This window comes from Falco cherrug, chromosome 8 (genome assembly GCF_023634085.1).
Source record: "Falco cherrug isolate bFalChe1 chromosome 8, bFalChe1.pri, whole genome shotgun sequence".
Classification (NCBI taxonomy): domain Eukaryota; kingdom Metazoa; phylum Chordata; class Aves; order Falconiformes; family Falconidae; genus Falco; species Falco cherrug.
The window spans coordinates 26,877,719-26,905,711 of NC_073704.1; the positions used below are offsets into that span (position 1 = coordinate 26,877,719).

Sequence of the window (27,993 nt, forward strand, 5' to 3'; positions counted from 1 at the left end):
ACACAGATTAGCCCAAACTCATTAAAGCATATGTTCCATCTTCTTTATCATACCCAGGAAAGTCAGTGCTTTTGCACATTAAAGAGAAGATCGTAATGAAGTGTGATGTATCTGAGATGTAAAGAACAGCAACTTTCCAAATAATTATTTCTCTCTTTGCAACAGAGCCATATGTAACACATGGAGCCTATAGCAATGGAGTATATTAGAAGATGCTAATAGAAACCTTGATTTCCTCTGAATGCTCTCTGTTCACTCCCCCAAAATAAGAAAGCATGTCTTATAAACATAAAACATGATTGTGATCTCCCTTGAAAGAGCACAAGCCAGGAGAAATGTGATCTGTTAGCTGCAGGCTCTCCTACAGCTCACAACCAGCCGTACGCTGCGCATTGCCCGGTTGTTGTCTTACTTTCCCAGGGTGGTGGGGTTTTTTGGTGTCAGCAAAAGATGCCAAAAAGACAGCCCTTGTGAGGAGCTTGGATGGTACACACCAAGTGGTCATTAGCAATTTCATCCCAGCTGCTGGGCTCAGCGGTTCAATATGGGTGGTAGCCCCAAGATCCTCATGGCTGAGACTACCTTCTTAACGTGGGAGAAAACCTGCCATCAGGGCACATCTCACCGCTAAAGTCTTGTCATCTTCTGGGTAAGGATATGACTGATTTTCCAGGCACACTTCTGTGGATGAATGTCCTTGTGACACAGCATAGGAGTGAAATGAGGGTGGCTGCAAGACAGCTTCACACCTGCTTTTGGCCTGCTTTCAAAACCCAGGAAAAATTTCCCGGACAGCCCTAAATTAGAGCAGCTTCCCTAGGGATCCCTTGTAGGATCTCTGCCCCATGGCATTCCAGCCGTGCCCAAGCCTCCTATGCCAGGGCTTGCAGCTGGGCTTGATGGAGGCATTTCTCTACATGCCTCACCATTTTGTGTCTCACAGGTTGCAGTGGGAATGAAACCTCTCCTGCACCCCTCTAGATGCTCTCGCTGTCTCTGTACCAGGTATTAATATACAAAGCATGCTATTCCTTAAAGGGTGGAGGAGAGAACAAGGCAAGCAAATTCTCTCCTGCCCTAAGCCCTCTCACAAAGTGCTTCCAGATCTCCAGGTGAACAGTGCTCACTCTCTGCCTGGTGCTCTCGTCTACAAAGCACCCATTCACATCAGTGGCAGAGTCTCATAAAAATCAGCTGCGGGATGCAATTAATATGCTGTAAAAGTACTAAGTGTCAACTGGAGAAACCATTTTAAAACACTTCTAGATAAAATCCTAAAGGGTTGCTTCTCTTAACTTAAGGGTGCCTATTTTTTTGCAGTTCACTGTGATCTAAGCAAAGAATCAGGTAGTATTAATTAAAACCTCTGGAAAACCACTTGATAGAAAGAAAAGCCCACCCCACCCTCCCCAAAAAACCAAACATACAAAAAGAAAAACAAACAAACAAAAAAAAGAACCTTAGAAATGCTTCTGTCTTTTCTGAAGGGTTTAGAAATGCTTCTGTCTTTGAAGGGTGGAGGGGGGAAGAACAGAAGGGAGTTGATTTTTGCGATATAGTCCACATGGCATGGTAGGAAGGCAGTAAAACAAGGAACACCTGAGAGGTGCAAAAAAAAAGCTTTAAGCTTGGAAATTTTGGAGAAGAAGGAGTTAATGCTTTTAAGCAACAATCCGTCCTCTTACCATAGATAAGGGTGCATTCTAGTGGCAAAATCCATGCAATGCAGCTGCATATATGACTGATCTAAAAGAAAACCTGGGGAATATGAGGCTTTGGAGGAGTGTGTGCATATGTGGAAGGGGGGTTGACTCGAATCGCGCGTAACCCTCACCCAGAACTGGCTGCTCCCTTTTAATTTCCCATTCCCCTAGATAACCGTGGGCTTGCGGTCCTGCGCGAACTCCCGCCCCTTGGCTCAGCCATTCCTGCCGGGCTCAGCTCATCCTGCTGCTCCAGGTGAAACAGCGCGGTGCACAGCTGCCCGGGCGGGCCACGGGTCTGCACACTGCCGTTGTGGAGATTCCCTTCCCCACGCTCCTGGCAATGAATGAGCACTAAGGCAGGCAAGTGCAAAGGACCACGGCCGGAGAGCTGTAACCCTTAGGAATGCAGCGGTGGAACAAAAGAACAAACCCCAAGCTGTCCAGGACAGAGGATGAGCATTGCAAAGCGGTTTTGGTTGTTGGGTTTTTTTTAATTCTCACTCCCCACTTTGTGCAGGGCAAGAGGCAGAAGAATGAGCTAAAACGTGCAAATTGGACTTCACATGGCAAAATTCCCCTTGTTTTCTGGCATGCCCTAAGCAACAGCGAACTTTTCCAAAGAGGAATCTAACAAAGTTCTTACAAGCAGCCCAGCCCTCCCTCCAGCTCACTGTCCGGCTGCATTAACCCTTGCTGTTTGGTGTGTCAGAGGTGCACCCCAGCACTGGGTAAAGCCTCACTGCATTTTTACACCTCGCCCAGGGGCAGAGGGGCAGGGCAGGGCGGGTGGGCACACTGCACACACAAAGGCTCCTTCCTGGACCAGGGCTGGAGAGTGGCTCCCTGGCGTGCACCCAGCCATCTCCCTCCTGCACTCACCTTTGGTGCTTATGGGTAGATGTGTGCACCAGCTGCCCCCTCTGAGAGTCCCCAGCTCGCCAGCTACCCAGGCAGCCGATGGGGGTCCCTGCACCACCATCACAGGGTACAGCATGCAGGATCAGGCCCTGCTAACTCAATCCTCCCTTTCCTCCCCAAACTGAGACAGAGCCCTAACCTTTCCCTCCCAGGCTGCCTGCAGCCCAGGCTCCGTGCAACCCAATTGCAACCACTTTTTCCCCCACCCCTTTTTTTTTTTCTTTTTTTTTCTTAAACCATGAAGATCTGAACTTCCCTCTCCCCATCCCCCTCCTCCTCCCCTTGTCTCTCCTCATAATATTATACTTGATCACTACCCGGGGTTTGAAGCCCAGAAGTCAGAAGCTGTGCACCCAACCCCCACCGCCTCGAGTGCGCACTGATAGGGCCCTGGCTGCTGGCACCTAGTCAAGCTGAGGTGTCATTGGGATCTCAAATTGCAGCTAGGGGCTGGCAGGCAGCCAGAGGCAGTCTATTTAAAAGACAGCCTGTTCTGCAGTATTCAGTCTCTTTAGAAACTTCTCCAGGGGAAAAGTGTTGGGAGATCTACAAAGTGGATTTTTTTTTCCTCTCTTTTCTTTTTTTTTTTTTTTTTCCCCTTCCCCCTGTTTTATACCGCTCCTCTGCAGACTTTGCAACAAAACACTCCAACTTTGCCGAAAACTTCTCCTTTTTTCTTTTATTTCTTTTTTGACTTTTTTTGGCGGGTTTTTTATTTTTTTCCGCTTTTTTTGCCTTTGCAAATCTTGGAAGAGGAAAGCGGGAGGGTTGAACAGAGCCGATCGAAACACAGCTTTGCTTCATTCCAAGCTTCACAGCAGCTCACTGCGTCGGGAGAGACTTTTTCTCCTCCTGCAGAAGAAGATAGGGGGAAGGGGAGCTTTGCATCCCCTCTTCCTTCTCCTGCGGTGTTTTTTGTGTTGTTTTTTTTTTTACCCCCCGTCTTGACTGCTTTGATGCATTAATAGCAGGACACTGGTTTTCAAGGAACTTTGCTCCCTTCTCAACCTGCCTCCTCCCAGCCCTTTGGGAAGTGTGTGTGTGTGTGTGTGTACGTGCGCGCGTGTGTGTGAAATCGCCGTCCCACCTCCCCGAACCCCCCTGCTCCCCACGCCTCCCCCTGCAACCTGTAGGCTGTGCAACCCCTGCAGGCTTTTCTCCCTTTCCCCCCTCCTTCCCTCCCCCTCTCTTTTTGCGCTCCCGCGGATCGCAGCGAGAATTCCCCCTTTCGAGGCGAGAAAAAGCAAAAGCAAATAACAACAACAACAAAAAATCAAAAAAGCCAAAAAGCAAACCTAGACGCTCCCCCTCTCCCAAAGCCAAAAGAAAAGCAGGAGGGTCTCGCACCCCGAGAATAAACCCCAGAGTGGGGCGTCTGCAAACAGGAGCTGCGCTCTCCGCCCCTTTTCCTTTTTGATTTTTCTTTCTTTTTTTTTTTCTTTTTTTTTTTTTTTTTGCCCCCGAAGGGGCAAGCGGAAAACAAGCGCAGCCCGCCCGCCCCCCCCCGCCCCGCCGGCGGCAGCCCCCCGCGCCCCGTCCCGCAGCATCCCCGCCGCGATGCTGCTGCGGCTCCTGGTGCTGCTGGGCGCCTGCCCGGGGCTGTCGCGGTGCCTGGGCTCCTTCGTGCAGTGCGAGCCCTGCGACGGCAAGGCGCTGTCGCTCTGCCCGCCGCCGCCGCTGGGCTGCGAGCTGGTGAAGGAGCCCGGCTGCGGCTGCTGCCTCACCTGCGCCCTGCCCGCCGGGCAGCCCTGCGGCGTCTACACCGAGCGCTGCGCCCGCGGGCTGCGCTGCCTCCCGCGCCAGGGCGAGGAGAAGCCGCTGCACGCCCTGCTCCACGGCACCGCCGTCTGCCTCAGCGAGAAGAGCTACCGCGAGCAAGCCAAGGCCGGTGAGTGACCCCAGCTTCTCCCATCCTCATCTTTCCCTCACGCTTTTCCGCTTTGCCGGCGCCTCTTCCATCTTTGCGCCTACTTTTTCCAGCCCGCCACCGTCTCCCGGCCGCATTTTCCCTCTTTCCGGGTGCTCTTCCATGCCCCTCCGCTTGCTTTTCCTCCTTTCCGGCTGCCTTTCCATCTTGCCGCTTGCTTTTCTACTCCCTCCCACTGGCTGCTCTTCCCTGCCCTCCCCGGCTGCTTTCCCATCCTTCCAGCCTCTTTTCCATCTTCCCAGGTGCTCTTCCATGCCCCTACTTGCTTCTCTGTCTTCCCGGCTGCTTTTCCATCCCCACCCTCCCCAGCTGCTCTTCCATCCCCCCTCCCCCGCCGTGTGCTCTTTTGCCTTCTCTGCTGCTCTTCCATTCGTCTCCACCACCAGCAGCTGCTTTTCGATCTTTCTGGCTACTTTTACATCCTTTTGCATGATTTTTCTCTCTCACACACACGTATATGCACCCCGGCTGCTTTTCCATCTTTCCAGCTATTTCCCTGTTCCTTCCCCTCCACACCCCCTCCACCAACATCTTTTCCAAGCCCTTGGTTGCTTTTCCATCTTTTTCAGGTGCTTCACCACTACCACTTCCCCTGGCTGCTTTGCCATCCCCTTTCCAGCTACGTTTCCGCCTTTCCAGCTGCTCTTCCACCCCCTAGTTGCTTTTCCACCTTTGCGGGTACTCTTCCAACCCCCTAGCTGTTCTTCCATGCCCCCTGCCACTTTTCTCATCCTTCTTTCCATCCATGCCTTAGGCCAACCGCCTGTTGCATCATCTCACAGCCTCCCCCACCCCCCCTTCCATCATCACCTCTGGATTGTCCCATACACAGTGGAAACCTTTTCTTCCCCCACCTCCCAGATGCACCTTCTGAGTCACAGCTGCACCTTCTTAGTCACAGCTGCATCCCAGTCCTTCCCCAGTTGCATCCTTTACATCTTTCCTGCATCTCCGTCTTCACGCTCTCCCTGACCCCTTTCTTTCACCATATCCTCCACCTTGCTCTGGGGCCCAAGCTGACCTCTGCAGCTTGAGACGCAGGGGACGGCAGGGCACCTCCTTGCAACCATCTGCCCCATTCCCAAAATCCTCAGCTATCCCCAGGTTTGTTGCTCAGCCTCCCGCTTTCTCCTTGCCATCGTTGCAGCCTGCCCCTCCTGGCTGCCTGCTGCTGGACTTCTTTGTTGGGCAATGGGTTTTAGTGCAGGGAGGTGAAGAGAGCAGGTGCGTTAGGGACAGGGAATTTACAATTGCAAAAAATAATGATTGTATTGCTAATAATCTGAAAGAATAGGTTAAAAGCAAGCATGAAGGCTGGCATGGTAGCACCAGTGCAAAGACAAGCTTCTGAAATGTTTGCACCTTGCACGTGACAAAAGCACGAAAGAAAGCGCTCCTTCACTTTGGCACATGCTTAACTCTCGTTTCTGGATCCTGTAGCTTGTGCAAGGATACTTTCCCTATACTTCTCCAATTACATCTGTATTTCTGCCATGGCGTGAAGGGGAGGGTGTCTGCCAGTCTGGGGGACTGGGCAATCACTTGGCAAAAAAAACCCAGAAACATGCCCCCCACTTTTTTTGGTCCATGAAAGTTAGCAAGCTTCTGCTTATACCCACACAATGGGAATCCGTTTCTCCTTTCTAGCACCTAATAAATCTTGATGCTTTTATTTTTTTCCCCTTCGCTGCTTGCAGGCAGTGGTTGTGTTGCTATGCTCCATCCTTCAGAGCAAAACCAAATTCTGTGTATAAGTTCCCCCCTCCCTCAAATGACAACGAATGTCCAAACTCCCTTAAAATCTGCCAGAAACAGCAAAGCTGAGCTTGGTTTTCTGAAGGGGAGCTTCAGGGGGTGAGGGCTGGGAGGGGACCTGTGTGGGGAGTGCAGGGCGAAGCCAGGAGCAGCATTCCTGCCGTGGAGCCTAGGAAGCTGGGCAATAACCCACTGGCAGACGAGCTATGTGAAGCATCCCAGAGCTCATCATGCTCAGTGTTTATTTACTCTGCGTGTGTATGTGTGCACGGCCGGGGCAGGTGGTGTGGTCAGGAAGGCAAAGCTATGCAGCTGAAACCCAACAGTGGCTGAGAGAGTGGGGCCAATCCTTGGGCCTGTGGCGAGGGTGCACCATGCAGACAGAAGGCACCCGAAAAAGCTTTGGCACTTGGCTCCAATTGTGAATGTCCTTTTGTTCCACCTGCCTCGCTCTTCCCAGGGAAACTGGTCCTTTAACAGGTGCTTTGCATGAAAACTTTGGCCAGTCCCTTTGTAATATCAGTGCTTTTGGTTTTCTTGGGATGGGGAACACCTACTGAATTGAGAAGGAGAGGGACAGGAAAGACGTTGCAGGTCTGTTGCAAAACCAACCCCCTGGCACTACCTGCACTTCCAGTTTGGACTCCCCAAGTGCCACAGGGGGCTCTTTTTGACGGGTTTTGTTCACAGCCAGGAGATGAGCCTGGATCGGAAAGGCTGCTGCGAGAAGTCACAGGAGACAGGCAGGCTCCTCTTGAGATATGTGAGATTGCAAAAAAGAAATAAAAAATAAATCAGGAATTCCTGAGGATGGGAGAAGGGAAAAACTCTTGGCATTCAACTGGTAGCATGTGAGAACAAAGTATATTTTCATAGGCGTGTTTCTAAGCAACGGGGCAAGGAAAGAAATGAAGTTTGACTTGAACTTTCTGGCCTCTGCCAGTTTGGCCAGCAGTGCAGGGACCGTGAGCTGGGGAAGCTGGCCTGGCCCTCCCATCTATCAATGACCAAAATTGGCCCTGAGCTGCGAACCACTGGGAAAGAATCGGCACTCTGCAAAATAAACTATGTGACAGCGGCGAGGACTAGATCAAACTGCATTTCCATCTATTTCTGCTCTTGCGCTGGCCAAGTTTAAAATCGCAGATGCTTTCCTCCTTATAGTCGATGTGGAGATGCAACAAGTGGTATTGCAAGAACCCAAGCCTGGGAGGCCAGGCTTGGCTCTCCTGTAGACCAGATGTTTTGCCTGGGGACAAGATGCTCCTGGGTACCGTGCCTCAGTTTCCTCTTCTGGAAGCTGGGCACAGTGGTACTGGGAAATGCTGGAGCTACTGGGCAGAGTGTGCTCCTGGTTTGCTGAGAAGTTAGAAATGAAAGCAAGTGTGGGATTAAAGGGCTTTGGTAAGGCTCATTTTAAGTAGATGGATGTGTAGGTACTGACAGGACAGTCCCTGTAGTCCTTCCTGGCACAACAGTCAGACACTGTCCTTTACCGAAAGCCAAACATCACTGCTGTAATTGACTGTTCCTGGTAAAAAAACATGAATGAGCTTCATTTATGGCACAGGCTGCAGGATTCTGGGTTTTCTCTGTTTTGTTTAGGTTTCCTTTGAACTGCACCACGTCTTTCCATTTTTCTCCCCCGTGCTCCCGCCAGACTTCCTCCTGCTGAGACAGCAGGGTCAGGCTGAGCACTGGGGAGCGAAGGGTACAGATTGGAGCCTGCTGCCCTAGAAAGGCTCATGGAAAAACAAAGGTTGTCAAATATTTCCTTCTCCTTTCTCATTCCTGCTCTCTTTCTAGAAAGCGAGCAAGACTTGGCAAGTTTCCTTGCGAAACCGTGAGCCAACGATAACCAGGAGGGGAAAGGGGGGGGACGGGGGGACGTGTTATAGTATTAGCCCTAAGAAAATCGTCTTTGCTGCGTCAGCTGGAAGTAGGCGGAGGAGGAGTGCTGCAGAGCCCAAGTTTCCTGCAGCTTGTGTTCGGTGCAGTCCTTTATCCCTCTCTGACATATTCCCCACCACCATTTTTCTCCTTCCTGTGCTCTTCTGCTCCCTGTTCAGGCATGTGGGGTTTCAGGGGCAAGCGATGGGACAGGTGGGCAGCCCCATGATGAGGTCCAGGGTAAGGGTGAGGGTTAGGGCAGGGGTCGTGGGAGCAGGGCACTTGGGACACACTGGCTTGTGAACATGTGTCGCTCAGGGAGGGACCCGGCTGGTGCAAGCAGCAGGTTCTTTGTGTAAAGCAGCTCTTGAGCAGTCAAGGCAAAAAGCTAGTAGCAACAGGCCTGCAAAGCCTCAGATCTGGAACAGGAAAATCTCCATTTCTCTTTTGATCTGAAGTTTCAACAGTAATAACTATATATTTTTTTAAAAAAACGAGGGTGAAATCTATCAGATGCCAGCAAGAGAGCTGGGTTTCTGTGGTGTGTGTGTGTACGGGGGAGGGAGGGATGGGGTGGTTCAAACAGGAAAGGAGGGGCCTTGGCTGGAAAGATTTTTCAGCAGCCTGGTTTCTAAGGAAGGAGGGAGAATATTAAGTAGTTGATCCAAATGAAATTCCTGTCGGGTGCCAGCAGAGTTCACTGGAGAAAAGACGTGGCTCTGTGTGTGCGTGCGTGCATGAGTGATAGAGCTGGTCCCAAGCTCCCACACAGCACTGTCAGCCTGGACCCCCTCCAGGTGAACGAAGGGCACCCCTCCAGAGCCGGCACTGCTGCAGCAGAGAACAGAGGCTGGCCTTAAATGAGAGCTTCCACAAACCTGGGGGATGCTGCAGAAAGGCTGCGTTTCCTCTCGCGTCAATATTTAAGCACCAGCATCCTGTGCCCAATTGACCGTCACGGTTTTGGCAGGTCAGCGTCAGCAGCGTGAGCAGAGTTGTGTGCGACCGGAAGCATTTGCATGAATGCAGGGTGAGGTGTCCCCTCAGGCTCGGAAGAAGGGGGTAGGAGAGCCTCAGTGCATTTTGTGCCAGCTTCAAGAGAGCCCCCGGGTTCTTTTGTCGCACAGTTTGGCACACGTGTGTCGCGGCAGCTGGGGAGGAAGGAGAGGAGGAGATGCAGCAAGCGGGTGCTGCCTCGCACAGAGCATGGTGCTCTGCTTCCTCCTAACGTCCACTGGAAGTTTTACTCATGCTGGGTCAGAAAACGTTGCAGATGCAGGAGCAGCTGCTGGAGTTGTTACAGCACTGGCAGTTCCCAGCGTTCTTCACCCAAACTGGAAAGCCTGGGAGCAGTCTGGGAAGGAAGGCAGGAACCTCAGCCCCTCTGGGGCTTGTTCTCCTCTGCTCAGCAAAGCAAGTGACTAAGAACAGTTGCTGCTCGTTTCACCCATGCTAAGTTACAGGGTAGATAAAAGGGCCCATGGCACAGCAAATCCTGCCTGTTTTTTTACCAAGCACTTAGTAGTGCAAGTTCAATGTCAGACATAAATGGAGAATTTGGCTGCAACACATGCGCCCCTCGATGTGGGCTGCAGAGCAGTAGGGCTAATATGCACAGGAAAGATATGCAAGTGAAGGTACGCACACATGTACCTGTGTTCACATGCCCATGCACACCCGCGCGAACATTTAATGTGTGTGCGCGCACACACACACACATTTTTGTCTCTGCAGCAGAATGGTTTCCAGGCAGCACACACAAACCTCTCTTAGGTGCAGTGGTTCTGCTTATGACTGGCACATCGGTATTTTGCCAACAAGATCAGATATTGGCGTGCAGACTGGCCTACCCTATCCTCCCACTGAGGGCTGAGAAATGAGATGCAGCAGGTGAGCATATCAAACAACGGGAAGCAAGGAAGGAGATAGACCCAAGATACTCCTCCCAGCCAGCTGTGTGGATCTGAACTCAACCCCCTTGCTTGGAGGTGGGTTGTGTTTTCTGGATAGACTAGATCTACATTAGTTAAATACCCCAAGAGATATCCCAGTGAAAGTGCGGATAGGTTGCAGCTTGCAGAGGGCAGCAAGTCCAGCTCCAGCCCCATGCCAGGTCTGGAGGACATGTGGGGGGGGCAGTGGTGCCTGGTAGCATTGGTGGAGGAGATGGTACTGGGGCCACTGAGGGCGCTGAGACCCTATAAACTTCTCTTTGCCCAGGCAGCCACAGCTGGCCTTTGGGAAAGCAGGAAAGAAGAACTGAATTGGGAAAAGATGGCAAGTTTGCTGAGATGTGGCAAGCTGAGAGCAGGAGAAACAACCTCCAGCATTGAGGAGGAGGAAGCAGCAGGACCTGAAGACATGGTTCATGCAGAGGTCAAAAATGATCCAAAGAGTTTGGCCTGGGTGAACTCACTGGCAGCCAGCATAATAACCACCTAGTCATTTGTAAGGAGATTTTTTACAGGCAAAAAGATATTATCTGTTTATCCTCAGGACAGGTGTAGCCAAAAGCGTGAGGAGGCTCTGCTGGCAAGGAGGAGAGGGATATCTGGCCCCCCATGCTGGGATCCCCTAAGATGTGGGCCCGCCAGGTCCATTTAGCAAAGGTCTCCACACTGGGTCACCCCAAGGTGATGTGCAGGCTGCCAGTGGGTCACAGAGCAGGGTGGCAGCTGTGCCAGCGCTCCTGGGCCCCGGGGCTGCCTGTCCGAGGTCACTGGGCATGGGTCATGCTTGATGCCTCAGCCCATCCTGGAAGGGTCATGTCACATCTGGTGATGAAGGAGTGACGTCCCCCATCCCCTCGCCACTCAGCCCCCACAAGACACTCCCTATTCCTTCAGCTGTGTAGCCAAGACAACTCTCAGCAAGATACTGTTTTTGAGGTGGCTCTTTGATGCTAGTGATCTGAGGGGACCCCTGACTGTTTATGTCAATCCACAGCTCACAGTTAATCCCAGCAGAAGCCAGCATAATGTATTAGCAGAATTTTGGGACTCTCAGTGCTCTGATGCAGGCAAATTTGCTCTCAAGAAAGCCATTTTCCAGCATGTTTTGGTGGGTCTCCTGTCTACTTATGATGTTTCCAGGACGTGTGCTAACTGCCCATCAGCCCACATCTTTTAACCATCAGCTTCTGGCTGGGAGACCACACCTGTCTTACCCTATGCCTGCAGGAAGGTCCAAACCTTCCCTGGCTGGAGAAAGATTCTGGTCAACAGGCTAAACCTTGAGGAGGCATCTTAAATTTATGCCCATGGAGTCAGTGGGCATTTCTTATGTGTGTATGCATAAAGCATTGCTCTCATGATTGCCATCATTCTCCAGACCCCTATTTTTCCTATTATTCCTATGAAAATTTTTTCCCAACCCTCCACCCCAGTGGTACTGCCTCTTTCATGCAGAATGCGGGAATGGGAGATCAATACCTCCTACAGCAAACTGGCACATCGTTCCCTATTACCTTGTCAGGGGTTGATCCTGCAAGATGCTGAGCACCTTTCCTCTTGGCTCAGGGCATCATAGGCTTTCAGGCACGTAATCCCCTCTGTGGGAGTCAGCAGCCTCAGTCCTCAAAGGACTGTGAGGCCAAAGCTGAAGACAGTGTTGGCTTGGTAGAATTGGAAAGCTCTTAGCAGCTGCCTGCCTTGAGGGCTGTTATTGCAGTTTAGTTTGTTTGCTTGTTGGATGGATACAGCTGGCTGACTGATGGAGGTAATTGTTATGTTGATGGAGGTAACTGGTCTGGTTGCTATTTAAGGGCAAGAAGGTAATCCTGACAGATACTTAAGGAAGTAATCCCCTAGCTAACCAGGGGAGGCAATGTATCTTAGTGATAACTTTGAAGGCAAAGTTGGCCAACAGTAATAATTCTTTTAGTAGAAAACCAGTAGAAATATTTTCTTTTTCCAAATTCAGATGGGATTCATCCTTAGGAGACAATTGAATCAACAGACCTATTTATTATTCATGCTTAAGGAATCGGTTGTTATGCATTGGACTGATGATGCAAATCTACTAATTAAATAAGCCAATGAATAGCTATGGAACCTGGCTTTCACTTTTTAATTTAAAGGAGATGCTGGAAAAGAAGAAGCTTTATTAGGAAGGGGCAGCATGTCTTATATCTGTCCATCAGTCAATTACGGTGCTGCCACAGCCGCATATATGTTAATATATTTTAATAATGTCTAAATGCAAAGTTTCCTGAAGCAATAGCAGAAATGGGTGACGTTTTACCACATTGTTTCATAACCATTTCAGTCTTCAGTTATTTGGTTTTGTAACAGCAGAGGTGGCTTGAGGTCGCAGGGAAAACAACGAAGTGCAAGAGGGTTTTTATCATTGCAGAAGGGCTCTGGACCTGTGGCAAAGAGTGATCAGTTCTCTTTCTTGGAGTTTCAGACCCCAAAATGGAGGTCTGTACCCTTTGCTCCATCAAGGGACCCATGATATTTTTGTAACATTGAAAAGCATTTTTTGTGTTGTGTTGGACCAAAGGGAATTGGTTAATGTATGCAGTGCAGGGAGGGAAATGGCTAGGAAAGGCAAGAGTTACCCATTCAGGATCAAGCCTGGGCAAGTTTCTGCTTATCAATATTGTCAGAACGTGAACATCAAACCTGTTACTTTTTTGTGGTACAACTTAAGTGGACTGAGAGATTAAATAATAGCTAGGTCTACTCCAGGCGAAGGCTTTCTGATAGAAGGAGCTATTAAGAAAGTAGAAGGGAGTCCTGAGGGCAGAGGTGGAGATTTCGTTGCTTGGAGCTTGTAAAAGTCAGGTTGGACGGTACACGTAACAACGTGTCATCTGGTGCTGACACAGAGATGAGCAATGGGTGATCTCACAGATATTTTCCATCTGGTTTAGGGCAGAGCTGTGAAGTCGGGCCTAAGGCCTAGAAATTAATCCAGGCTAGGCTGGAGGTTGTAATCACAGCTGCACACCTGAAATACTTGTGGTGTTAGACTAGTTCTCATGTAGCACCTGACACAGGTGCATCTCCAGACTCCACCTGATAGGCCTTCACCTCTTTTTGGGTCAAGCAAAGGGTTTGGTTTTCGTGGCCTTTCTGGTTACTGGCTGCTGTTGAGGCTGGTGGATGCCCTCAATAACCTAAGTGGGGATGGATCTTTTGATGGAGACCACCAGCCAGCCTCCAGTGGGAGTAGTGTTCAGATTCAGTTCCAGCAGTCCATTTGTTAAAAGCTTCTTCTCAATATGAGACTAAATCAGGTTCAAAACCCTGATCAAAAGGCAAAACCCACCTTCATCCGTAAGCAGACCAAAGAGTTTAGCATAAATCTTAATGGCTTTTCTTAGGCCTTCCCTGAGTTTTCCTTCTTTGCTCTTTTCTGCTCTTAGTTCCTTGGCAGCCTGGCGGGGTTTTTGCCGCCTTTATTACAACCAATGGAATCTGCCACTAGGGTGGATTTGTTGGAAGAGATGCAAGACTAAGAAAGACTGAATGATTTCATCCTTTCCAGGAAGGAAAAATATGCCTTGGTCACTATGATGTTGAAAGCTGGTTTATTTAGATTTCTCTGGGTCATTCTTCAATTCAGCTCTCAGCTTCTTCTGCAGTTTCAGCATATGGAATGAGGAACATCTGCAGTCTCCAGATGATGTGAAGGAAATATGTTTTATCTTCCTATCATCAGTGCCTCAGCAACAGGAGCTTCTTGATGTAAATCTCATTCTGAAATAATTCCTTCCCCTCCACTTGCCAGTTCAGTTCCCTGGAAGATAACTTTGTTCAGGAAAGGTCAGGCTGATACAAGCAGCTATCTAGAAACAGGGTGCCTGCAATTTTGCAAGATGGTGCACAATGGCATCATTTAATTGAAATGTACGGATGTTTGTTCATCATCTTACCAGAGGGAGAAACTGGAAGATTTCCCTACTATTTACTGGTTAGACATTTTGGGTTCTCTCTTGCACAGAAATGGTTGTCACTGTGAATCCAAAGTCTCTGTCCATGCTGCCTGTTGACCCAGACTCTCACCTGGACTTGGTGTGTCTTGTATATACATTGCAAATTCCCAAGCCTGTATTGAGAACTGATTGTAGCCTGATCTGGGAGCTCTCTGGAGAGAAAGAGGTAGATCAAAGGCAGCACCTCTCAGTGAGCCCAAATCCTTGCTTGTACATACCAGGCGAGAACAGCCCAGCCCACTAGCTAGTGCCCAAGCTTGGGTCTTCCAGAACAGCATGGATCCTTGTAGTCTGCTGAACTAACAGCTAGCAACGTGTAGGGAAGGCCCTTACATCATGGAGCTCCCCATATCTAAACCTGCTTTTCTCCTTGCTCTAAAGAGTTGCTCCCAGGGAGTTTTATTTTGTGGCTGCAGCAAGGAAGGGCAGCTCAGGGAAGTATCATTTGGCACACAGCAACACAGATCCTTCTTTACATTTCCAGTTCCCATAGCTGTACCTCTCCACCTCCGTGGCACTTGCTGGCACTGTGGAGAAGTGGTGCTGACCCAGAGATCTGTTCCTACAGATAGGCCCTGTGCTTTCAGAGCAGACCAAAACATGAACTGGTTCCCTTGAGAGCTCCTTTCCCACATGCTGAGCCGCATTTCTCCCCCATCCAGCTCTGTATGAGGACACCAAGGTCATCAGGATGATGATCTCCCTTTCCCATGAATCCTCTGTGAACCTGGGGGCATCCCAAGCACCTGATATTCACGCTCTGTAAGTGAGCCCTGGCTGATGCAGCACAATCTACATACACAGGTTTCTGCTGAGGAGACAGTAATCTCCTGAGAAAGAACTGGTCTTCCAGGGTAGTTCAGCAAAGCCCAAACAGTAACTTTAAAAAAAAAAAAAGACACAGTATAGCACATCCCTCTGCCATCCATCCCTGCTCTCTGAGGCTTTCCAGATATTCCTGAGCTGTTCCCATGCATTCTCCCAGCTCTTGGCTTAATAAAATGGAGATAAGCCTTAACCTAAGGCTGAGTCCTTCCAGCCCTGTGGCCGCTTTTCCATCTGTTCTCTGAGCTTGGTCCTACTGATACTTATCCTTCTCTTAAAGGGTATCTCTGAGACAAGAGAATAAGGTTCCAGCAACTTTTATCATGCTGTAACAGGGATATAAGGCATTGGAATACCCCAGAGCTCTCTTCCAAAAGCTTGTATGGCTTTTGGGCCATGGACTATTTGGACTCTGGTCATATGTCTTTGGTAGGGGACTGGGCATGGTGGGGCAGAATGGGCGTTTCTATGGGTGCTTTGACAATGCTTAGACTGCTAAAGACTTCCTTCCACACTCTGCAAATCACAAAAGTGATTTGCTGCTTCTGGCAGCTGTTGGAGTACCTAATTCCCAGTGAAGGAAATAGGGTCTGGTTTTTCTTACCACTGCTCCTGTGCCTGTAAAACTGCCACCCAAGAGAGCTGCATCACAGGCTGTGAGAGGACCAGCACTGAAGAGGTGGTGGGATTTACCTTTATTAACTTCAGTCCTTTGGAGGCCTAAGTGTGACTATTGGAGTCACAGGAGGAGAGACTGGAGCCCCCCGAGATGCATTGTTCCACCCTAAAATCAGCATCCAAGCCAGATGATGGGGCTGGTCAAAATTTGGAGGGTGCAGTGTCAATGCAGTGACTTGGACTTGGAGTTTAGCCAGCCAGCGAAGCCCTAACACCTCTGTGTTAGTGGACGGGCATTAGTTGACAAGATCTGTCATAAATGCCTGTTGTACATTGCTAAGACTTGGGGAAGGTAGGGTGGCAGTCCAAGGAGGGCTGCTCTTTTTCTGTCCTTTTTAGTGTGTGGTGTCTCCTCCCAGTCTCTCATCACCTGTGAGCATCACCAGTGTGCTCCCTTGACAGTTCCCACCAGACTGGCCATGCCGGCCTGCTGCCAAGTCCCCACCAAAGCACAAAAGTTCATCAAAAGTCCAAGGCACATTGCAGCTGGCTCTCCAGCAGTCAATGCCCTGGTCTAGCAGAGGGACCGGCTGGAGCCTGCATCCCCAGCCCTGGCTGCTCCTCCTCCAGTGGATGCCAGACGGCCTCAGGCTGGATGGCCGCCTGGATCTGATGCCTGACTTCACCGGGGCGGTGGTCCGGAGCAGTGACCCCAACCCCAGGCATAACGCCTGAGCTGGCTCCACTGCCCACCCCTGCGGGGCTGCACGCAGGGCTGGGAGTCATTTGCCACCATGCTGCTGGGGTTGTGCCTGTGATGGGAACCTTAATGAGCTGGTCTTCATTAGGGCAGTGAAAGCTCCCTTCTGTATGGGCTAATCCAGGCAGCCCCCAGAGATCTCAGGAATGCTTTTGCTCAGTTGCACTTTCCAGCTGCCAAAGGGTGCGAGATGAGATGACCCTTCTTGCTCTGCATCCCTTCCCCATCTGCATTATCCCTTCCCTGCCTGCATTTCAAGACTGCATACACAGTGGCTGTTCCTGTGTGCTGATCAGGAGGGAGGGATTTTTATTTTCCTGTCATCGTCAAAGGTGCAAGTCCAGGCTGGAGAGGAACTTGTCTGCTCATTCCAGGAGGTTTCAGCATAGATCAGGCATGTCACCTCCTTTGGAGTGGGGACAAGTGGGGAGGGCAGCTGGGGGAAAGGCACAATGGGGGATTTTACCAGCCAGGGACCCGAGCATAGACTTCCTGTATAAGACCCCATCTGAAGGAAAATAGGTACAACTCTAACATGATTTGGAAGTGCAAAAGTTGTATTCAGGGCCAGCACCGATGTTTATCCTCTCCTAGCCACAGAGAGCCCAGGGAAGCTGCTTTACATTTTCCAGCAAGAACCAGTACTGTAAAGGAGTGGGAGGAAGGAGAAATGGGAGGATCACATCCCTCCAGCCGGTACAGGGAAGGAGACAAACATTGATTTCAGCAATCATTGCCTTTGCCTGCATGTGAGTGTAAAGTCCAGCATGAAGATGTAAGCAGCCAGCGTGGGGCTGGGCAGATAATGGAGCTGCCGTAGATAGGGAGTCTGCAGCTGTTTGTGCTGGGTAGCTCTTTTTATGGGTAAAGCTTGGAAGGAGTGTCCGGATCTGGCTCTGATTAGCACTTCTGGGTCCCGATTGATGGGAACTGCAGAAAAAATCCCTCCCCAACCTCTCCCGTAATTTTTTTCCCTTTTCTCCATGACCAGCACCAGCTGCCTAGGTATCTTATCCCAAAATGTGCCTCCCCAAAAAAAGAAAGCCAAAGTGTCAGAAATCAGGCAGCAAGATTTGGAAAATACCATCTTGTAAGCAGTGATGGGACAGAAACTGGGGTACTCCAAAGATAGCTGCCACCGGGGCCCAAAATCACAGGGAGCCCACTGGAAAAGCAGGGTGGAGGGGGTCACTCCTGAAGTCCTGCAGCTGAAGATATTCCCTTCATGGGCATACTGGGAGGTGGTACTTCATTCTGGGGGTAGATCCTCCTCCAGTGGAGAGCACAGACATTGTGCACTGTTGCAGCACACTGTTCAGTGGGAGACGCTGCTGTGGAACCAGCGATGTTTCAGCCCTGGGTAATACAAGCCTTAATTTCCATCTTGTAATGAGCACCTCTGAAGAGAGATGGCCAAGTTTGGGGCCAGAGGAAGGACTGGGCAACTTCTCAAGGTCTCTACCAGTGACAGTTGCTGTTGTTCCTGTGCTAGAGGTTTAAATGAGATTCCCGTTAAATCTTCCTCCAACACCTTCCTGCTTAAGTGGTGTATTATGTTAATGCTCATGCTGTAAATAGTAATCATGATAATCAAGAGGGCTGTTTAGCAAGGTTCTGCTGTGGTTGTGCTTTTCCTTCTTAGATGCACGTGGCTTTTTTGGGAGTTTTTGGATGGAACAGCAAGTCCTCTAGCAGTGGGCTGTGGATACAATGAGCACGGATCATTAGCAGCAGCAGTCAATAGATACTTTTCCTACCTTTCTGCCAGAAACTGATGAAAATATGTTACAAAAATTCAAGCCTCCTAGCTATTTGGAAAAAGCTTCCTGCTCTGCTCTCTAATGTCAGCAGGCAGGGAGGTGGTGTTCCCACACGCCCTGCACCCACATGTGAACACACACACACACACACCCTGTGGGGACTTCACACGTGTCCAAAACATCTGAAGCACAGAAGAACCCAGCTGGGTTTTGGCCCAGGTGCAGGAAGGTGCATGGGCTGCTCTGGGTGGTATCTGTTGAGGATGGCAGCAGGCAGCCAGACAGGAGCAATTTGCAGCTTCCCAAAAACTGCCTGGTATTTTGGTACTCCAAGTCCCTTCTGTAGGGGCAGGGTGAAAGGGTTGGAAATGGCTTCTACTAGGGAGCTCCCTGTGGCCAGCCCACAGCAGGGAGAGGGCTCTGTGCCCTCAGCCCCAGGGCAAAGGATAGCCTATGCTCTGCTGTGGGTATTTTTTGCCTCCCAGGGCTCATGGAAGCTGCGTGGATTAGGACATAAACAGCGCAGTCCTTCTGGCCTGACCTGTGTCAGGAACATCTCCAGATGCTTGCTCATCTTTCCCTGGGTCTTCCATGGGCACCACAGCGTCAGACCAGACACAAAGCCATGGAGTGGCTCTGAGTTGAGTTCAGTCTCCTGCTTTGGCTGTAGGGTCAACATCCCCTTGAGGCAGCTACACCCAGGCTGCATCTCCAGGCTAGCCAGGCATCCTCAGCTTGGCCAGCATTGTCATTCTTCTGCATGGTCAGTAAGCCTGGGATCTCCTTTTGGAGGTCACCTCCTACTGAGGAGCGGGGAGAAGGGATAGAGATCTGAGAGCCACCCACCTCCTGCTTCCCACTGTTCCCCAGCTGCAGAGATGGTGAGCAGGGCCTTCCTGCCTATGCCTTGTGCCTGCAGCTGAAACACTGAGGTGTAGCACGCTCTGCCTCTGCAAACAGCCGCCTGCCTGAAACCCAGTCGCCGGGTTGGCAAGGCAGATGGAAGTGTGCGGGAAGGGGCCGTGCAGCAGGCCAGATCCTGACAGCAAGGGAGGAGGAACTCCAGCCTTCTTCCTGAGTCTCAGACAGGCATAATTAGGGCTCATTCAGGAAAACTGGGCATTGCTTCTGCCAGCGTCTCCTTGGGAGCAGAGGCACAGCGGTGCCAGTGCTGTCTGCCACAAGCCAGCCCAGGGTGTCAGACGGAGGTTAATGAATGAGGTGGTGGGTGAGGATGGGCAGGCGGGTGCAGGGGCTCTGGGGATGCTGATGTGGGTGTCTGGTCCCAGCTGCAGTGAGCAGCTGCAGGTTGACGTGGATGAGCCAGCCAGGAGGTGAAGGGGCTTGGGGGGGGGGACTGCACGGGTGCTGCCAGCCCCAGCTCTGCCTTTCCCTCTCCTGTTGGCACTGGGAAGGTCTCTTACCACCTGCCCAGAGCTTGTCAGGAGTTTGTGTGTCAGAGACCTCTGCCCTTCAGTTTGTCAAAACTAGCTTGTTAATATCAAATTAGGGAACATAGTTAGGTGCATGAGCAGGGACTGCTTCAGCCTTGTTGCTGAAGGAAATTGGGCTGTAAAAAAATTCAGAACGTGGAAGAAAGGGATCTCTCCAATGCATCCACAGGGTTCTCACTGGGAAATAAACCCCCAAACTAAACACCACTGCTGAGCAGCAGATGGAGAAGTCCCACCACAGCCATCCCTTGTTGTATTGCTACTTGAGGGGTGGCCCATGTGTGCCAGGGAGGGTGAAGGGTGTCAGTTCCAGGTACTTTTTTAGCCCTGCAGGAAGCATTGAACTTGGACTGGGAGCTAGGCAGCTTTTGGTGCATGCCAGCCCTCAGCTCCCTCTGCAGAGCACCGGGCTCCTGTGGCTCCCATCTTCCCTGCTGAAAGGGCTCCACGTTAGTCCCCAGCTCGCTTTGGCTTGCTGGCAGCTTGCAGGAAGCTGCTGACCATACGAGCAGGATGAGCTGCTGCAAACACCCATTGCAGTGTGAGAACTGGGAACTGGACACCCTGTGCTGTTTTTTCTGACTGAGTCCTCACTGCCTTGTCCCATTTGTTTGTTATTTTAGATTTACCCAGGTAGTTGTGCCTCTCTTATTTGTTATTGCAGAGGTAATGAGCTGTGCCCCTCTTGTGTTATTGCAGGGTTGCCTGCACCAGTGTGAATCCTCCCCTGCCCTTAATCACCATAGGGCAGCCCAGGGAGATGCCCTGGCAGTGGGTGCTGGAGGTGATTCCTGGAACAGATGACAGTGTGTTTCATTGCTGTGGAAGGGCTTAGTCACAGCGGATTCGTCCTGTCTCCTGTCAGACCTTAGATTGCTGCAACATTTTGTGGCAAAGGATGCTCTTCTACTACACCTTGTACAGTGTCATTTAGTGGGGGACAAGATCATTCCCAATTTAATTAGTCTTTTCCCTATTCCTTGTCCATCATCCCCGTATAATAGAGGACCCCCCAACCTGTGGGGGCCTTTGAGTCCTGCAGCAAGAAACAGAACCCAAGCATGGGGCAAAACGGCAAGAGGATGCTGTCCTAGGGAGAAGTGTGAGCCCTGAGGATGGTGCATGGGGTCACTTATGTTGCCATGGGCAGTTAGGAGGCCGCTGAGTCTGGGATGCTGATCCAGTGCTGTTCTTTCGGAAAGAGAAAAAAAAGGGGCTGCTTTAATAAATAAGTGGCTATGGAAAACTCTTCAGTTTTGCTGGGAGAAGGCAGATTCACTTTGGCAAGGAGGATGAAGAGACCAGTAGCCATGGCAGGTTTGTGGGCCCAGTGACCAACTTGTTCCCTGGGCCACCTCCAAGACCTCTGGCTGGGCTGTGTGTGACTGACTGGTGCTGCCTTCTGCTGCTGAGAAGTGCATCTGTCACCCCTTGCTGGGTGTCCCCCAGGCACCCCTGGGCAGCCCAGTGGGGCAGAGGCTCCCTCCTCCCCCCTGGGGCTGCACCTGGGCTCCAGGGAGCTGCTGGCCTGCAGGGTGACTCCTGTTGCCTTGTTGGGGGCAGGTTATCCACTCTTATTTTCATGCTGAGCTTTTTAATTTTGTCCCAGCAGTGATGTTGCAAGGAGGGGTAAAACTGGTGTCCTGCTGTCTTCACTATAGGGCTGCAGGAGGGGATGAGCCAGGTTCACCGGCATCGAAGTCATGGGAGACACCATGCAGGGAGGGATTTCAGCTGGTCTGACGCTTTTCCTTCCCCTGCTCATCCATCAGCCTCAGCACAAAGCTGGTATCGGCACAGGGCTGCTGGGAACCAGGGGCTGGGAGACTGAGGGCCTCAGAAGCTTTAAACTCTATTCAAATTTAGTCCAGAAATAACCCTTTTTCACTCTGGTGGCTGTACTAAATGTCACAAGTCATCTAAGTTTAGATAGTCACCAGATTGCTCCTATATATAACTGCACAGGGCTCCTGACTGCATCCTGCTGGCACAGGTCATGCTGGGGCGATCTGGGGGGTCTATGGGAAGGCAACTGCTGTGGACAGAACCTAAACATGCTCTCTTTTGCCATTGGTACCATCGGTTGCAGCTACAGTCAGGAGCACCACTTGGCAGTGTTACCCTGGGCTTTGCTGGCTGCTTGGTGCGTGCCAGTGGATGGGGGCTGGTTCAGTCCCATGAGCTTGGGGCTGCAAGCTGAGGACCCTGGAGATCCCAGCACTTGTCAGCCACGTCTTTGGCATTGCTGCTGAAGTGTCTGCCCAGCTGCATGATGGCTTTGCTATGTGATTGACCTTAACTCTGGAGTTGTCTCATCTTTGAGCATCCCTGGCTTTTATTCTTGCAACTGCAAGGCAGGTTAGGGTGTGAATTTGTCACTTAATCCTCTCACCATGGCTAAAGAGGGGCTTCTCTGCCACATTTTGTGTGTCATCTGGTCCTTTCTGGGTATGGGATAACCCTCCTACCAGGCTTTTTCCACTGACACACTGCATTGATGATGGCTTTGTATGTAGGAGTCCATGCTAGACCCCCAACTCCTCTGTACACCTTCCTATCCTGAGCTTGAGGGTCACACAAAATCCATGTCAAGTCCCACACAGTGGGATAAAGCCAGAGCTGTAGCAGCAGCTGGGAAAGGGATTTCTTTGGTCATTTGTTCCCATCCTGTCTGTTGCAAAGATGTCTTCTGGGGTCAGGCAGGAGGCTTTCTACGCAAAAGCAAGCCCCAGTCAGCTCATGGAGACCTGATGGTTTGGTACCCCTTGTCTTCCAGAACGGGAGTCCCGAGAGCATGAGGAGCCAACCACGTCAGAAATGACAGAGGAAACCTACCCACCCAAGGCCTACCGGCCCAAGCATGGGCGCCTCTCCGAGCTCAAAGCTGAGGCCCTGAAGAAGGACCGCCGGAAGAAGCTGACCCTGGCCAAGTTTGTGGGCATGGCCGAGAACACAGCACACCCCCGCGTCGTCATCCCTGAGCTCCGGCAAGAGTTTGAGCTCGTGGGTGCCTTCACCTTCCCTCTGTGGGGCTCCCATGGGCAGGGGGCTGTGGGAGGGCTTTGGCCCCCTAGGGAGCGGGTGCTGGTGGAGAAGGAGCAGGAGACCTGGGGGCATTTGCAGCTGTGAGGTGCTCCCCTTCTCACACTCCATCTTCTCCCTGCTTGCAGGGCCCCTGCCGCAGGCACATGGAGGCATCTCTGCAGGAGCTCAAGAGCAGCCAGCGGATGGTCCCCCGTGCTGTCCACCTCCCCAACTGCGACCGAAAGGGGTTCTACAAGAGGAAGCAGGTAAGAGCCCTGTGGAGGGATGCTCCCCACCCAGGGAGGCTTTTCTCTGCCACTGCCCTGGATGGGAAGGATGGAGATTTTTCCTCTGATGAGCTGGTGGGTAGGTTGCTGTGAGCATCTCCAGGCACATGCGGTGGTGGGTGGCCTTGCTGATGGGTTCAAGTGCCATCCCTCCTGAAGTGAGCATCTTCCTGAGAGGAGCTGGTGAGGGAGGAAAAGTCAGAGAACCCGAGGCTGGGGTACCAGCGGGGATGGAGATGTGCTGAAAGCAGAGACCAGGAGCTAAGTCCTACCCAGGGAATTGCATTGCTGGGGTGAAAGGGGCAAAGTGCATGGCTGATCCTGATCCCCAGTGTGAGGGAGCCGCACGGCGTCTGGTGGCCAGCTCTTGATATCTGCCCTTGCATGTCTCCCCAGTGCAAGCCCTCCCGAGGCCGGAAGCGTGGGTTGTGTTGGTGTGTGGACAAATACGGCATGAAGCTGCCAGGGACTGACTACCTGAGTGGAGACCTGCAGTGCCATGCATTCGACAGCAGCAACGTGGAGTGAAATTGCATCCCCTCCCTCCACCCCATCACTACCTACCCAGGCTCCCTTTCACCCTCCCCTCTGCACCTCCCTGTGCCCCGGGACTCCGATTCCTTTCATCTCATGTAAGAAGAAAGAAAGAAAGGAAAAGAAAAAAGAGAAAGGAAGGAAAAGGGAAAAAAGAGAAAGGGAAAGAAAGGAGTAAAGAAAGGAAAAGAAAAGAAGAGCAAAGAAAAGAAGAGAAAAGAAAAGAACACAAAAAGAAAAGAAAAAGAAAGAAAAAAACAAACCCTGAAGAAACTGAGGACTCGGAATCTACAGCAGCCTCATGACAACAAGGACTCAGCAAGGAAAGGACAGAGCCAGAATAAACCAGCTGCAGCCGCTCCACCATCCTGCGCCTCTCCCCAACACTGCCCACGCCCCCCTGCCACAAGCAGAGGCCACCCCAATGTAGGAAGCTCTCCAAGTTGGTGATTTTCCAGTACGGGTTTTGGGCAGGTTAATTTTTTTTTTTTTTTGGGGGGGGGGGGGCGGGGGGGGTGGTTAGCTAGTTGTTTTCTAAAGGGTCTTGAGATAAAACCTTGCAGCCACCACTGTTCCCCCTCCTCACTGTGGTGCCCTGGAGTCTTCTCCCCACATCACTGGCACTCACTCAAGTCAATTTGATTTCCATCTCAAACAACCACCCCAGATTCAGGCAGACTTTGACATGTCAGGAGGAGGTGTGGGACTGCTGGCCTCATGTCTGGAGATGAGATAGGCAGGGAAACACAGCTCCTGCAACAGCATGAATACCCCCAAAAAATATCCATGGACTTCAAAAGGAAATCATCCTAAAAGGAAAGATGTCTTTCTCCATCTGGTTCCTCTTGAATGGAAGGTCATAAATCTTTTTGGACAAGCACAACTTTGACCGTTATCCGTCCAGGTGTGGAAGCATTTGTCACCTGTGTGCACATGTGCAAGCATGTGTGTGCACGGATGTGGCTTTTTCTCCTTGCAAAACTTTGCTTCAACACCTGCAGTCTGGAAGGCTTAAGTGTAATCAGGGGGAGAGATACTGCCCCTTCCCAAAAAATAATAATAACCTGCTGGACTAACAGGAGCAGGGTTATGGAGGAGCATCGGTGCCTGCAGGATCAGGGCCCAGCCAATGCCAAGGGCTGCATCTGAGCCAACTCTACAGATATTCCATCAGCATCCAGACTGAAGCATCCCTACGTGAGGACAGGGGGATCGGGGCCAAAACTCTTCCCACCCTTCAGCACCACAAGGAAGACCAACTATGGAGATTTTTTGTTCGTTTTTTTTTCTTTCACAGCCAAAAAGTGGTTTGCTCCAGGGAAAAAAAAAGAAAAACCACCAAAAAACCAAACAAAGAAACCTACACTTTGCTTTATCTTGGATTTTTGTTAAGGCTGGTTTATAGCCTTCCCTGTGGGTAGAAAAATGCCGGTCTCCATTCTTTTGCATTGAGGATACTACTCATATTGCCACGGCTGATTCCCACCACCTTGCAGCAAAATCCTGTGATGGGCCTTCACCTTTAACCTGGGACCCAGCTCCTTGTTGATTGACAGCAGCCACTGCACCATGGAGATCCACTGCATCAGGCATGCTGGAACAGACCTCAGCTGCCTTCCCGACTTATTTTGTTGTTTTAAATTTTTACATTCAATTTTGGGACTGTTGCCTCTTGCTTCCTCATGACAAGGGTCTCCGCGATGTTGGCACTGGGAGGAGGAGATCCTGCAACAAAGGGAAGGAAGGAAAGCGAGCTGTGGGGTCTGAGTGCTGTGGTCCCAGTGGGCAAACATGCACCCACCAGGGACCGCAGCCCACTTCCATGGCTGGAGCTGGCAGCTGGTGCTGGCCAAAGGACACAGCTGATCTCCGGGGGAAGGTTTCTGCACCCCCAAAGCCCTGTTGAGCATCCCGGACTTGGACAGAGAGGAAAGGGGGTCCACAGCACCACCAGGTCCCTGCCAGCGAGATGAGACAAGGGGAATTCGATGCCAAGGGGGTCTGGCGGAGGCTCCTTTTCATCACTGATTGGGCACCCTCATAGCCTCCCACCGGGACACTTACCCTGATCGAGGGCAGGACTGGACACCCTGCCATTATTTCCCTCGGAGTTAGGGTGGGGGAAAGTTTTGCCAATGGACTTCCACAGAGACCCAGTGGAGCATGTTTGGAACTGGGGACAAGGCTTCTTTCCTTACTGAAAAGAACAGAGGGTGCCACCAAATGCAGATCTGCCCCACAAAAAAAAAAAATGCTGGAGCAGGGTGACCCCCATGTTGCTGAAGGGGAGCATGGTGTGTGCTGGGGCCAAGGGAGGGACCCCTCTGGGCTTTGCAGGGCTGATGGGGCAGGGTCAGTTTGACCAGGGTGGTGGGTTAATGGTGTGGTGAAGGTGAAGAATGGGGTGCAGAGGCAGGAGGAGAGGCGCTCATGCTAACCCCAGGGGCCACTGGTCGCCATTGTCGACACTGTTCCCGTCTCCGCCACTTGCCAATCCCTGTGCAAAACCTCCTGTTATAGGCCAGTACCACCTTCCCCAAGACCCTTCCCTTCTTCTCTCTTCCTATTTCTTGCTTTTTTGTTTGTTGTTTATTTTGTTGTTTAACTTCCCAAAACTTGAAAGCCTTTGGCTGCAGGGAAAAGAGACATGCTACCAGGGCAGGATGGGAGTGGGCAGAGGGACAGCAGCTCCCCATGGACCTTGCCTTTCGGGGCTGATGCTTTTGCACGGTGAGGGTCTGCTCACAGGGCCCAGTGATGGTTTCATGACATGGCCACCATGATGATACTGGGAGGGGGACACAGGGGGCATCCCCAACCTTTCCCTACAAAGCGAGTTTCAGCCATGGCCCTGGGAGACCAGAGCACCAAAATTCATCCCACACAGCCTCCCCTCCCCCTACGCATCCAGTGGTGGGGTGGCACTGCCTGTCCTGTCCCCACCAACCTGGGGGGAGGAGGATGCAAGGAGGGGGTTGCACCACCCTCACCCCACAGACCAGCTTGGCTCCCGGGATGGGGCACCGAGCAACCCCCTGGCTGCCCACTCCCTCACAGATCCCCGGCAGGACGAGGCTGTTTGCAGGCTGCACTAATATTTAGGACCGGGGTTAGAGCCTGAGTCAGGCTGGGGGTGAGAGCAGCTTCAGGAGGTGTTGGCCACCTCCTGGAGTGGCAGTGACGAGGTGCTCCCATTTTCAGCACCCAGCAGCACTTCTTTCCATTTAGGGTGGGAAAACCAAAAGGGGCAGATGTGGGAGCTGGGGAAGGTGGGGGGTTGAGGCACATGGGGCGATGCTGGTGATTCATGCATCAAGGGGAGGTGTGAGGCCTGGGGGTCTCTGGCCACAGTACTTGCATCAAAGCTGTGTCAGTATCCAGGATGCAAGCTGGGAAGGAGAGGACAAGGATGGCGCAGGGGTCAGGACAGCCCTTCCGCCACATCTCCCTGGGGAGTGGCACTCAGCAGCTGGGCTACCCCTTGTCTGTACTGCAGTGGACTTTGAAAACCACTAGTACAAGAGCATTTTGCACTATTTCTCTGCTCTCTCCCCCTTCTCTTTTTCTCCCCCTTCCCCATGAAATCTCTTTTTTGCTGTTGGAGTTTTTGTTGTTGATGATGATTTATTTTTTTCCCGAACGGAGCATTGTATATTTAACGACTGACAGTTCACCTTGCTTCCAGACTGCTATCCTGGCCCTGGCTAGGAGCCCTGCCGACTGTGCCCCCCTCCCCAGCCCCGCCAGCCCCCCGCCACTGCCACTGGGACAGACATCACCATGCACGTTACCCACCATTGTAACACAGTTGATAAAACACACCAGATTCCGAGTTTCCTGCCTGGTTTTTATCTTTAAGCAATACTCACTACACATTTTACGGTAGCTTTTTATAGCTTTACATACATACGGTAGCTCTGTTGTTTCATTTTGTTTTGTTTTTATTGTTTTGGGTTTTTTTTTCAGTAAACAAGAAATACTCATAATCTTACTGGTGGGGAAAAAAAAACAAAACAGTTTGTGAAAAACTGACAATGGAAGAAGAGCTTAATGCTCTGTTTAGCATTTTGTACTTAAAAAAAATCTCACATTTTATTAAAAAGTGAAGATTGCTGTATACTATTTATTCAACTTATAATTTATGTTACTCTTTGATCTTTGTCTTTTCTCATGACAAAGCATTTATTTAATAAAGTTATGCATTCAGTTAGCTTGTGCCTGACCCTCATGGAGCATCTGTGTGCCAGGGCCTGCCAGTGAGCTGCTCCGGCCCCAAGCATCCTCTGGCCAGCTGCGCTGCACCCCTGGGGGGATCAGCCAGCTCCACAGGGGTGCTGAGGAAGGTACAGGGCATGGAGTAGCATGGTGGCAATGGTTTAGGAGAGATTTTGATACTGGAACAATCACTAGGTCAGTGGTAAAATTGCAGGTTTGAGTTTAGAGCATCCTTAAAGCAGAGCTGCCCTATTTTTTTTTGAAATTTCTTTGTGTGGATGTGCCAGTGGGGCCAAGCAAATGCATTCAGCCATCTTATAAGGGGAGAGGGCCTGGCAGCTAGTGATGCTAAGCTCCTAGACGATATCCCAAACTCAGC

General features: G+C 51.2%; 1 protein-coding gene and 1 long non-coding RNA gene across 2 annotated transcripts; one reads left to right on the top strand and one right to left on the bottom strand.

Annotated features, from left to right (window-relative positions):
• Positions 1-3,223: 3,223 nt before the first annotated feature.
• LOC129736631 (uncharacterized) lies at positions 3,224-5,203 on the bottom strand. Its single transcript, XR_008733537.1, has 2 exons — positions 4,596-5,203; positions 3,224-3,476 (listed from the first exon to the last, which is right to left on the bottom strand). It is a non-coding gene; the product is annotated as an uncharacterized LOC129736631 (long non-coding RNA).
• IGFBP5 (insulin like growth factor binding protein 5) lies at positions 3,470-27,614 on the top strand. Its single transcript, XM_005442948.3, has 4 exons — positions 3,470-4,512; positions 22,331-22,557; positions 22,725-22,844; positions 23,262-27,614. Exons 1-4 carry the CDS (start codon positions 4,182-4,184, stop codon positions 23,391-23,393), a joined length of 810 nt encoding a protein of 269 aa, XP_005443005.3. The 5' UTR covers positions 3,470-4,181; the 3' UTR covers positions 23,394-27,614.
• The last annotated feature ends 379 nt before the right edge of the window (positions 27,615-27,993 follow it).